Source organism: Mixophyes fleayi, chromosome 6 (assembly GCF_038048845.1).
Source record: "Mixophyes fleayi isolate aMixFle1 chromosome 6, aMixFle1.hap1, whole genome shotgun sequence".
NCBI lineage: Eukaryota > Metazoa > Chordata > Amphibia > Anura > Limnodynastidae > Mixophyes > Mixophyes fleayi.
Window position 1 is genome coordinate 178,121,617 of NC_134407.1, and position 13,064 is coordinate 178,134,680.

At 39.3% G+C, this 13,064-nt stretch overlaps 1 protein-coding gene across 2 annotated transcripts in view; it reads left to right on the forward strand.

Moving 5' to 3' along the window:
* BRCA1 (BRCA1 DNA repair associated) overlaps positions 1 to 11,955 on the forward strand; it is a 102,751-nt gene extending 90,796 nt beyond the window's left edge. For both annotated transcript variants that reach the window (XM_075177416.1, XM_075177415.1), the window contains exons 22-23: positions 8,726 to 8,777; positions 10,695 to 11,955. In XM_075177416.1, coding sequence (XP_075033517.1) covers positions 8,726 to 8,777; positions 10,695 to 10,795 — 153 coding nt within the window. In that variant the 3' untranslated portion in view covers positions 10,796 to 11,955. The remainder of the gene's footprint in view (positions 1 to 8,725; positions 8,778 to 10,694) is intronic.
* Positions 11,956 to 13,064: the final 1,109 nt, after the last annotated feature.

Genomic DNA, 13,064 nt, shown 5'->3' on the forward strand with positions numbered 1-13,064 from the left:
GTTTAAAAATGTTTAAAACTCTCTCTTTGTGTATTACACACACTAACTTTTGCCTTACTAATTGTGCCACCACCAAGGTTTGGTTTGAAGATTTGACAACCATACTCAAAGTCCTTTGTTCTCCCTTTATCTAAACTAATCTATCACAACTTACTTTAATCAGTTATCATAAACCAAATGATCTCCTCTGTTTCAACTATGTAGCATTCTAATACAAACAGAGGCATTAATTTAAGTGTGGTTTAATGTGTAAAATAAATCCACAATGCTTAATATGCAAAACATTACACAAAATGACATGCAAGGATATTTTACAGTTGTTTGTAAATTAAAAAGGAGTAACTAAAAGAAGAATGGTACTTTCCCAAATGATCAGATCTCTGCCGCTGAGAGCATGAATTCACTGGAAAACTTCTCTATTTGAAATTGACTACCAAGAGTGAACAGATCTGTAAATCTGATCAGATTTACAGGACAGTTTAAACATGTTTCAGGTGCCCACGGTCCCCTTTCCACTGTGATATCAGAACCAGAAAGACTGTAAATGCAAATTACTTTTTACGACCATCTTTTCAAAACCCATTTCAGGGATTCTTCATACTTGCCTAACTTGTCCGCATGTTCTGCAAAGATATTACATTCACACACCAGGTCAAAATGTCAAAATGTTTCCTTCATTTACATCTGAGACATAACTTCTCTAGGTATAATTTTTGAGAAAATGTAATTTTACTCTTTATTTTTGTTAATACTTATCCTGACAGCTCAGCCTCCTATTGCCTAGGTTAGATGTCCTGAGGTATCACAGAACCATAAAGAATTGAAGGGTCTGCTGTTGGATATTATTGATGGGTATTAAGTTTTAAAGAGAGATTCCAGCTTTTACGACCTGTGCCATAAATTGGTATTGGACACTAATCTGCAGCTAAGAACACTGTTTAATCTCTCTGTATATGGGTAAAGCACAAGACTGTAGAGACCATTAAGAGATAACGTAATTTAATGCCCCCTTCTACAGGACTCTATGCAGGGGCTTTTAGGCCTTTATAAAGTAATATCTGCATTATCTTAAGTTCTGGTGTCGGTAACTCTTTTAAGCAGGAGAAGACCTCTATACCGTGCACCACATAGATTTTGTTCCAGAGAGGCAGGCACAAAACACAATCTGGGCAGCATTCTCTGCTTCTCATTCGCCATATGAAGCGTCACATAGTAGCACATTGGTGAATGGCCAGCACCATCCACATATTATCAGAGTAGTTGGGAGATCCCCATACACTTGTGAATGACTGGAACTATCTACCAATCACAGTGTAGCATGCTGTCACATGGCCTGTACAGCACCGAGCAACAGCTAGTGACCACAGGAGAGGCAAGTAATTTTAATTGGGTTGCCCCCCACAGATCTGGGGTCTGATTTTATTGTACAACTAAGATTGAAGTGGGGTTGGGGCTCTGCTAAACAACCCTATTAAAAGAGAAATCTCTATCCTTTCTTGCTTTTAAGAGTTGTTTCTGAGCAATTAAACACCATTACTAAAGATCTTGCTCCATTCCTATAAAATAATAACACTTATCCATCAACTCAGCAATAGAGTGTTCTGTTTGAGGCTTTCCATACTGAATATCGCCAATAAAATACAGGTGGCTAACATTTTCAACAGTGCAAATGCTGTGTTCTGATATCATGTGTCTTCTTTACTGCAGATTCTCCCATTTTTACAAGGATGGACATTTACTTGAGAGCCATCTTTGCTGCGTCTCCATAATTGTATAATTTAAACTGTGTCAGAGGAGTTGGGTAGATCAGGACATTTGTTGCGGTTTGCGGATAAAAGGTCGAGATTTATGGGGATTTACAGCCCTTTTTCCACTGCAAAGTGGCATCCTTAGGTGGTGGTGTTTGGGGCTCATCCTTTACTTTTATTCGTATGCATTATGTGGCTTGTGGCTGTATATTGGCAGTATTTCCTGTCTCATTTAGATAGATAGAAAGATAGATAGATATTAGTGGATGTAGGTTGATCTTTGAAGTGATGTTTCACCATGCACAGATGAATTTTGTGGAAAATAGGTGCACAGATGAAGTTGTCATTGTGCATTTTTTTTGCATTTGATAAATGAGCTCTAAGGATGTCATAATTTCATGGATTACAATGTATTGGTCAGGCCGGTTTTTTTTTGTTTGTTTTTTTTACTAGCATATTCGTTTTATAAGTGAGTGAGCATTATTTGTGCAGAAAACAATCAAACCTTCTCAACATAGTTTCAATTATCACTTGGAATGGAAATGAGAGCTGCCTCGTCCGTGGTAATCTTAACTTGTATTTAAGAACTTTGTGTCATGTAGTCAGACACCACCATTTTACGGCATCCTATAGACACATGACTCTAATAATTACTCCTTGAATGGGTTGTCTTCAACCGTCTCACCTTCTTTCTCTCGTCTCACTCACTCCTTGACCCGCTCAAATCTGTTTTTTTGCCCCCTCCACTCCACTTAAACTGCTCTCACTAAGGTCACTAATGACTGTCTCCTCACTAAATCCAAAAGGCACTACTCCCTCCTTATCCTCCTTGACCTCTGCTGCCTTCGATACCATTTACCACGCACTCCTTTTGCAAACTCAAATCTATAGGCCTCTGTAACACCGTCCTGGTTTTCCTCTTATTTCGCCAACCGCTCCTTCCTTCTCAGTCTATACACAAACTCCCAATCCCCCCCTCTTCCCTTACCTGTTGGCGTTCCCTAAGGTTCCGTTCTTGGCCCTCTGCTTTTCTCCCTCTACACCTCCTCCCTTGGTGTCCTCCTCCAAACTTTTGGCCTCTATGCTGCTGATACCAAAATTTATCTTTCATCCTGTGACCTCTGACCTCTCCCCTTCCTTTTTGTCTCGTGTCTCCTGCTGTGTCTCGGCCATCTCATCTTGGATGTCCCAACGCTTCCTTAAACTCAATTTTTCCAGGATTGAACTTTTCATCTCCCCCCCCCCCCCCTTCCAGAACTCTCCCTCCTTCCCCCCCCTTTCTATATTTCTGTTAATGACACTACCCTTGTTTCTGTCCCTCAAGTTCGATGCCTTGGGGTCATTCTTGATTCCTCCCTCTCCTTCAAACCTCACATTCTGTCCCCCTCAAAATCTTGCTCCTTCCACCTTCGGAATATATCCAAGATACACCCCTTTCTCACCAGGGGAGCCACGAAAACCCTTGTTCACTCGCTTGTAATCTCTCGCCTTGGCTGTAACCTCTTTCTTTCTGGCCTACCTGATTCTCACGTTGACCCTCTTAAGTCTATCCTCAATGCTGCTGCCTGCCTCATTTTTCTGTCCTGCCGCTTTATCTCTGCTGTCCCTCTCCAGCAGTCATTACATTGGTTCCCCATGACCTACAAAATTAAATTTAAACTCCTCACCATCACCTTTAAAGTTCTTAATCAATCCTTCCCTCCCTACATCTCCAATCACATCTCTACCTACACTCCCAGCCGCCCCCTCCGCTCTGCATGTGATCACCGCTTCACTGATCACTTCTTCCCACTCCCGTCTCCAGGACTTTGCTCGGGATGCTCCCCAGCTGTGGAACGCTCTTCCATGTTCCATCAGGTTAGCATCTACTCTCAAAGGCTTCAAACGTGCCCTTAAGACTCATTTCTTTATTCAAGTCTATTAGTCCTAACTCCCTTGTTCTGGCTCTCTCCCCCAGTTAGTACCACCCTATTTGTGTCTTCTCCTTTCCTTTAGGATGTAAGCTCTTAGGAGCAGGGCCCTTGTTTCTTGTGTGCTCCTTCTACTATTCAATCACCCTCTGTACCTCTTGGCTTGCTTCCCTAGCTCTGTTTTCTTAAGCTTCGGCCTACTTCACGCTGATTTCTACCATCACTTTCACTTATTGTCTATATATATATATATATATATATATATATATATATATATATATATATATATATATATATGTATATATGTATATGTATATATGTATATATATATATATATATATATATATGTGTATATGTATATATGTATATATGTATATGTATATATGTATATATGTATATGTATATATGTATGTATGTATATATGTATGTATATATATATGTATATGTATGTATATATGTATATATGTATGTATATATATGTATATGTATGTATATATATATGTATGTATATATATGTATGTATGTATGTGTATATATATATGTGTATATATATATGTATGTATGTGTATATGTATATGTGTATGTATGTATGTGTATGTATGTATGTATATATATATGTATATATATGTGTGTGTGTATTTGTATAATTTTTGTTCTTTATGTATCATGTTGTGTCCTGGGTCACTGTTTTCTGTATATGTCCTGTACGGCGCTGCTTTCTACTTGTCCTCACATCATGGTACTGCCCCTGTCCTTACTGACAAGATCAACACAATCATATCCTAAAAAAACTAATTGGTGTTTTGACAACCTGACTGGGTCACGTCGCAAACTTTTTAGTTGCACTACTTACATGTTCCAAAAGCATGACAAACATGGAACAAGTTCTAGAACAGGGGTGTCCAACCTTTTAGCTTCCCTGGGATCACATTGGAAGACGACAAGTTGGTTTGGGCTGCACATAAAATACACTAACACTAACGATAGCTGATCATCCAAAAAACCATAGAAAACATAGTTAACATATTAAACTTGGAAATGAAGTTAGTAAGAGTTAGGAAACCTGTTGCAGAATCATGATTAAAGCAGTAGTCCCATTACCAGCTACAATTTAACTTACCTGCATCTGCCCCTTAGTGGGGTTCGGGGAATTAAATGGCCAAAACTTTTTTTTCCTCTCTTTCTGCACCCATGAATCATTTTTTTTATTGACCAGTTTGAAATGGTCACCGATATAGGTAGCATCAGGAGGACTAATAGAAATCTACAGAGATTTAAAGATAGGGTGGCGGGAAAAATGGCTCATGGAGCAGCCTCCGATGAGGGTAACAGTGGGTGATAATTTCACCCTACTCAGCACTGCACATTTAAAATGGTTTAAAATATTAAAAATACAATCATCTCAATATTTATATTAGATACATACAAAGAACACAGCTAGTTCATAATTGCATGGTGCAGAAAGTCCAAATTCAGAATAACAACAATAAGATACTGGATAATCTTTCACTGCTGCTGATAGTTCGCGCGGGTGACTCCTCTGTGCTGCGCTACGCAATGAATGTCGGGTGTGATGACGTCACCCCCAACATTCACTGCGAGCACCGCACGGAGGAGGAGACCAGGGAGGGAGCCGGAGCGCCAGTTGACGTGACCGCAAGGTAAGTATTTTCTGTTGGTTTTTTTTTGCAGGATATTTTTTTCATTAACAGCGCTGCCCCCTTGCCACAACCGCTGGGCCACATTTACAAGCGGGCTGGGCCGCATGCGGCCCGCGGGTTGGACAACCCTGTTCTAGAACATGTTTTCAAAGCAATGTGTTTTGAATAAAAAGTATTAGTAACTTAATTCTGTGCTTGTAGCTTTGCATTATTGGAATTTAATAGAATAATCTACATTTTTTTTTTTATTCCAGTTAACATGCGTTGACAGCTTATTTCTAACAGTAGTGTAAAACTGAAGAGTAAAATCTCCAGAACTCAGTGTTCCCTGGGGCACTCTCCTGACATTGACATAAATAAAGGCAATCAAAGTACCTGTTGGCTGTTCTTCTGCATTTCTGACAGTCTTACTCAGAATGTCTGGATAGATCAGAATAACAATGATACGTGCAATTGACTATAGCCCAGAAATTCTAACAATTTAATTTTTCTTTCTCCTCAGTATCAAGTAACTAGCTCAATAAATATACAGACATTTTGGATATTTAGCAAAACATTGGAAATATGGTCTTTCTTTCCATTTATTGCACAGCAAACACGTCCTGCTCCTGAGCAGAATAATCGCAATCCAGAAATTATGACTTGTGCCTCAGAGACGAGCTCTGTTCTGCAAATTCCCTAAGATAAGAAGAATATGTAACTACCATCTTTCAGTTCATTTAGTGAGGGCTTTGGGATGCAGTCGGTAATTGAGAAAATAAAATGAACACACATTTCACACAGTGATATGATATAACTGCCATTTACTACTTTGAGGAGGTTAGCAACTTAAAATATTCTCACTGCTGGCTGCATTTCACACATAGGATCTAGCAGAAAATCCTTGTCTTTGCCTTACATTTACACTTTAGATCCTCGCCCAAACAGACGCTCTGCTCTACACATGACAACCTCTGATCCTCTCCTCATTTGTGCCTCCAGGATTTCTCTCATGCTGTACTTACTCTCTGAAGCGCACAACCAGCCACTCACTGGATCTTCAAACCTTTTAAACGCTCACTCAAACCTTCTCTTTAGAAAAACACAAAACCTGACCTAGTGGGAGTTTATACGGTGGTCTGTCATACCGACACTTCTGTCTTCATTGTAACACTATCACATCCATTCACTTACATTTTCCATCATCATCACCATTTATTTATATAGCGCCACTGATTCCGCAGCGCTGTACAGAGAACTCATTCACATCAGTCTCTGCCCCATTGGAGCTTACAGTTTAAATTCCCTAACGCACACACACACAGAGGGAGAGACTAGGGTCAATTTTGTTAGCAGCCAATTAACCTACCAGTATGTTTTTGCAGTGTGGGAGGAAACCAGAGCACCCAGAGGAAACCCACGCAAACACAGGGAGAACATACAAACTCCTCACAGATAAGGCCATGGTCGGGAATTGAACTCACGACCACAGTGCTGTGAGGCAGAAGTGCTAACCACTGAGCCACCGTGCTGCCCATACTCCCACATCTAAATTTCTGCTTCGACAACTGATCTGAATGATATATAGCATACGTCTAACACATATTTAGATCAGGAAAGGAATAGTATTTCTTTATTAAACTGGAAACCACATTTTGCAATTAATTAGATTAGTTATTAAATGGTCATTGTCATATTTGCCCCGCCTATTAGCCCCTCAGACCTACTAGCATGTTGTTTTACGAAGGTCATAACCGTGTCCATCGGTTCTGCACTGGCTGTGAGTGTTTAGGAATTTGGATACATTTAGCACAGGCTATATCTGCTCATCATAATCTGGGAAATACTAGTTAGTCTTTAGTGCAGTGTATTGAAACACAACCACAGCAGCTTTGATGTATTGGTGTTTTGCGTTCTGCCCACGTGACGAGTAACCTCCGTTGATCACGGCCAGCTGGCGTCCTTTGGTGTATGCAAGGCATTCCTCATTTTTATAAACCCATCTATGTGATCTGTAGATCATTTGCTTGCCAATGCAAGTAATGGTGCCAGTCCTTTTTATATAAACACATCTACCTCGTCTGGTTTATGAGCAATATACTGCCTAACCTTTACTTTGATTTAATTATAATGTAAGTTTGATATGCTAGAGAAGACTGGGAATCATCCAGAACACTCACTAGCACAATAACTGCCAGGGACATTTTTCCCCAGAAAAAACAGACCGTAATGGAATAAGGGTCCCTCAGCCCACCCAGTGTGACTTTGTGCTGTGCAGCAAAACATTTTCTTATTTATTGTGCAGGCTTTTGTCTCATTAAACTCTCAAGTGGTTTTTGTTATAGGTCTGCCACCTTTGTGGACTGGCTACAAATACACCACTGTGTGCTAATCATTTTTAAGCAGGTTGTTTTTTGCCACCGGTCAGTCACTTTGTGCTGCAAGAGGAGATCAATAAATGATGATGATGATACTTGCAGAGGCACAAGTTCCAGCACTTGTACTCTGGAAGTCTAAAATTGCAGCTAGGTTATTCAGTAATTGGCTTTTGCTTAGAAAATGATTAATTGCTTGTTATACTGTACTATAGATATCTCTTTGTATTTATTTAGGACCAGCTTTTGTACTTTTTAAACTATGTGAATGAGAACTAATGAGACAAAGGCTGAATTTAACATTAGACATATAGTAAGATAACCCGGTATGTAACCGGGTTATCTGGTTACTTTTTTAGTTTTAATTGGTTGTCCAGACAAGCATTGGGGCGCTGTGCGGGTGTTCCCCACCACTGTTGGAGATTTCTCAGGCTGGGTAGATAAGGAAGTGTTTGGGCTATGTGTTTTGAAAGGAAACACATGCTTTTAAATGGTGTGAGTGCAAGACTTCAATTTAGTCTAATGATGATCATAAATCCATCATTTTATATTGTGATTGTTCTTCCGATGTGCTGTATGTCACAATGGCAGCTCAGTAGATAAACCACTTGTGGAGTTAAAGGTAACTGGGCATCATTATTCTTGTAAGTAAAAGGAGAATATGTGTACTTGCACCATATTTACACACATTACAGCTGGTACATGCAGTCTCCAGTTATGTAAATCCAGCCCTGTTGCTTGGTTAGCAATATATTTACTATCAAACCTACCTTTCTCTTGTTACATAAACTAATTTTATCCGTTATAAAGAGCAGTATAGGGAAATAGATGGGAACAAAGGAGGAGTGAGTAAGCAAAGTTGTATATGTAAGTGGGGTAAACAGGGTGCAAGGATTGTGGGTCCAAAGAGAAGGAATGGGCCAATTTGATAGAATAGCCACTTACACATAGTATGAATTGTATCCATTCTCATTGTGTCACAACCATGCACACACATTGTTCTTGTCCTGATTGGGGGGAAAATCATTCACTTCAATACTCTTTCATTCCAGGGTGCCACTTCTCTAGTCATTGTGCAGCCCGATGGACAGACGGATTATGCAGGTAAGAAATGTGTGCTGTAATGTCTGGCTCCGTGGAGGAGAGGAAAGTGAGAATCACAATCTCTTCCTTCCTGTCACAAGTAATTGACCGTCCAGTATAGTTGCTGCTGCCTGGGGTTTCATCCTAAAATCTTTTCTGGTTTATTGCTGTCTTTTTAATCGACATTAAACCTCAATTTCTGAAGGGAAAAAGTGGCTTTTTTCTATATTTGTCTGCAAAACCATGTTGTATGAAGCTATAGATCACTGCAAGCAAAGCATTTCCCGGCTGTGTTCATCATTCATTATTCTTTTATGTGTTCAGCTCTAAACTACCATTTCCCAAAATGATTAATTGCAGTTGTCTACTTATGTTAAATGTTTTATTTGTTTTCGTTGTTCTTTCCCTCTTACTGTGCTGTTCTGGGAAACTTATTTTAATTTTAAACTCTTTGCAAACAGGTGACCCTCATTTCCTGGAAGAGTGTTTACCAAATTAGTATTAAAACAATGCGTAAAATATACACTAGCAAGGGACATTCATTTATGATCATATGCTAATATGAAGAGCGGGTTGTCTATCTGGTTACACACCCCTCTCAACTACTTCCCCACACCCAGTGTATTACTTTGGTTGGAGACCATTGTCTAATCTATCTGCCTGACCCTGCTAGAGGTGCCGACTCCAATTGCAAGTAGAAGATTGCAGCTTGTCTTGGGCATTCAAATAGCTAGGATGGTGTTGCTGAATTCTGCGCTTGAATGTATGGATGTTGCTCATGTGCCCAATTGGCACACACCTCTCATCCAGTGTGAATCTCCCATCCACAACAGGCACCAGCAGTGAATATTCTCTATTTCTCCTTCCTATCTAGCAATGCGGAGCAGACACCAGCCATAGTGCACAGGATAGGGAAGTGGTCTAATAAAGGGAGTGGATTGTGTTAAGATTGACAACCCTCTAGGTAATTGTTTATGAAAGTAGTCTGCATGTGTTGGACAACACAATCTCCTCTATTCGGAAAAGCAGATATTTTATTGTTAAAATGGTGTTTGTCTAGTACTCGGTGTGTTCTTAGGTTTTATGTTGACTAGCTGCTCAAACAGTATACTAATAATCTGTTGGTGATAATACCTTATAGTAATGGTAGATCCTTTGTTAAAGAAGAAATATATTCATGCAAGGATTTTTTTTTAATAAATTGTCTCTAATTTTAAAAGGTTTTTAATTCAAAAATAATTGTAAAAGTAATATTTTATCAATATGTGTGCTCACTTCCCATATCGTGAGCAGTCACTAAATTGATGAAGATTCTGTGGCTTCGCTACACAGGGCCATAACTAGGGCTGTGCAATAAGGGCCCCGGGCGCAAAGCTAAAGGGGGGTGTAGTTTATGAATATTTTAGGTTCACTTGGTTAAAATTGAGGGCAGGGAGGGTGTCCTTTCTGCTTTCTCGCTCCAGGCACTAAAATTTTAATTTACGGCTCAGTTTGTGCATACTGTATTTGATGACACTTCTGTTTGCATGACCACTTGTGGAGACCAATGTTATCCATGTATTACTCTTACTGTAAAGAACTTTGTGTTTATATTGAATCACTTGACGCAGGCGATATTTCAGCAGCCGACTACAAAAGGGCACAAATGCATCACTTCATGATGAATAATCAATATACTGCTATACTACCCAGATTTATGAAGCACCAAAAACTTTATTTACACTGTATAAGTAAGGAACCTTAGATGAGAAGGTAGATGCAAGCTAGTATGTTTCCCATTCCATTATTTCAGTTCATTGCTACACACACCTGAGCTTTATGGCTGCGGTTACACAAGCAAGTAATTCTAATTACCTCTATTTGTTTTACCATCTCTGTAACAAACCTCACTATTTCTTTCTGGGAATGTCCTAAGATATGTCATTCGTGTCTCTGCAGCTATGCGGAAGAAGCACAGCGCTCTGGTGGTCACCCGTGAATGGTTGCTGGACAGTGTGGCAAGTTATAAACTCCAGATGTTTGACAGTTACCTTGTGTGAAAGGTGCTGGTGTTGTCCTTGTCCATTAAAGAGTCCAGTGACTGGGAGAAATGTTTACGTATGTGTACCCTGCTGCTAAAATGTTGCACCTTCATGACACATAGTACAGATGGGGGGACATACATGACATTACTGTTCTGTTGTATTGCGATGCATTAACTTTCCAAATGTGATGTACTTGTCAATTCTATGGAAGACCTTCCAAGATAACATTCCTATCAGATTTACCCTTTTCATTTTCTGATTTGTCCTTGAATCCACACAGCAGGCTTAACACATCATACAGTTCAGTCTATGTGATTTATGAGTACATGTTTAACACAACTTATGATGATGGGACAATGGGGAATTGACACTTCGCTTTACAATTTGATAAACTTTACACTGTTTTTCACACTACCTGCTTCCAAGCATCACTAGTCTGTGTTACATTTTAACAAGAGATCACATACCAAGCATACATATATGTGAATGTTTGTTTTTATAGAGGCAACATGTTCTGCATAAAATGCTGTTCATCAAGCCATTCTGTGGGCCATATGACCTATCTCTGGGTATACTAGTACACTTAAAAAGAAAATGCTGCATGAGTTCTGTTTTTACTGTTAAACATTTCTTACATAAAAGTTTTAGAAAATAAGCTGTGTGTTTAAACAAGCCTCCTAGTCCTCTGATGTGATAGTGACATGAACGTGATTTGTATCTAGTTATGCAGTCTACTTACTTTATAACACTACCTTCACTTACCACGCAGCATATCCTCTGCATAAAATGTATTCTATTATGTCAGCCTCTTTGTAATACCTCCTTCTCTATAACGCTGGTTTTGGCCAGTGCTTTAAGCTGGTGTTCTAAAGTGGAAGTGCTGTAATACACTCGTACATATTAATCATGCAGGTTTACCTTATTCAAACAACTTTTATTGTTAGAAGTGAAAATGGAGTAAATTCAGAGCAGGTTCTGAGAATGTTTATCACACAAGACAAATCCATTGTCACTGTACCTACAGAGTGGAGCTCGAATGGTGTGATGTCAGAGGTCATACCATACCCTGTTCCTCCCTGTGGATTTTATTGTCCTCAATCATGCTTAAATTCTGTCTTGTAAATAGTCTATTTATCTGGAGTTGTACAGTTCTTGTAATTTGAATACTGCCTTAAAATAAAATAATAGAAATGTTATTGCCTGGTGTCCATTATTGAAAAATTCATATTTGCTGTCTTTTGCCACTTTTCATATAGGGGCACATAAGCAGTGTAATGTGTAATATGTCATCTTGTCACTCTTAAGTCCTGACCAACACATCATAATTCTAAACCACTGTCCAAACCCTCAGATGATAGATTACTGTAGAATAAATAACTCCAGTTATAAAAGCCCAAAAATCAGGGCAATTTCCAGGCCCTGGTGGCTTCTCAGCAGCCCGTTAAGATGTTTTCTGATATTTTGATCTCCCACCTCCTCTCCTTACGAAGTGCTGCTCTCTGAGGCAAAGTTACAAACATTTCTACCTTTAGTAACTCCCTTACAATTTGTGCTAAAATCTTAGCTAATCTTCTAAATCAAGCGCTTCAAGTATTAGTCCACCATGACCATCTGGGATTTATCCCAGGATGTGAAGCAATAGACAATACAAGCTGCAGACTTAAATTATTAACTCAAAGAAAATCTGTTCTTTCCTTGGGCGTGGGGAAGGCCTTTGACAGAATATCATGGCAATTTATGAATCCTACCTTGCAAAAATGTGACCTTATGGGAAACTTTTTGAATGACATTCAGATTTTGTTTACTTGCCTCAGAGCTAGAATAATGATTAATGGAGTCCCTTCAAACCTGTATCAGACAATGCTGCCCTCTCAACTAATTTTTGCCTTGGTCACAATGCCCCTAGGGGTCTTGATTAGGTCTTCTAAAGATGTGCAAGGAGTTGAGGTTGGGAACTCTAGCTATAAAATGTAATTATTCACTGACAACATTATTCTCACTTGTAAAGCTGGGTACACACTACAGAAATTTCAACCGACTTTTTATGCCAATTGATTTTACATGCGATCGATGGTCTGATCGCTCGGTCCATGGACTGCATACACACTAGCCTTGTTTAGGACGATAAAGGGAAGAGCGGACGTCCCTTTAGCGACTTTTTACAGCCATGTTGTCGTGAGCAATGACTGTAATTTCCTACTCACTGTTGTGGATCGGTCGGAAGTTTATACACACTACACAAGGGAAACTAAATTGGAACGAAAATATTGAAACTGTACGACCA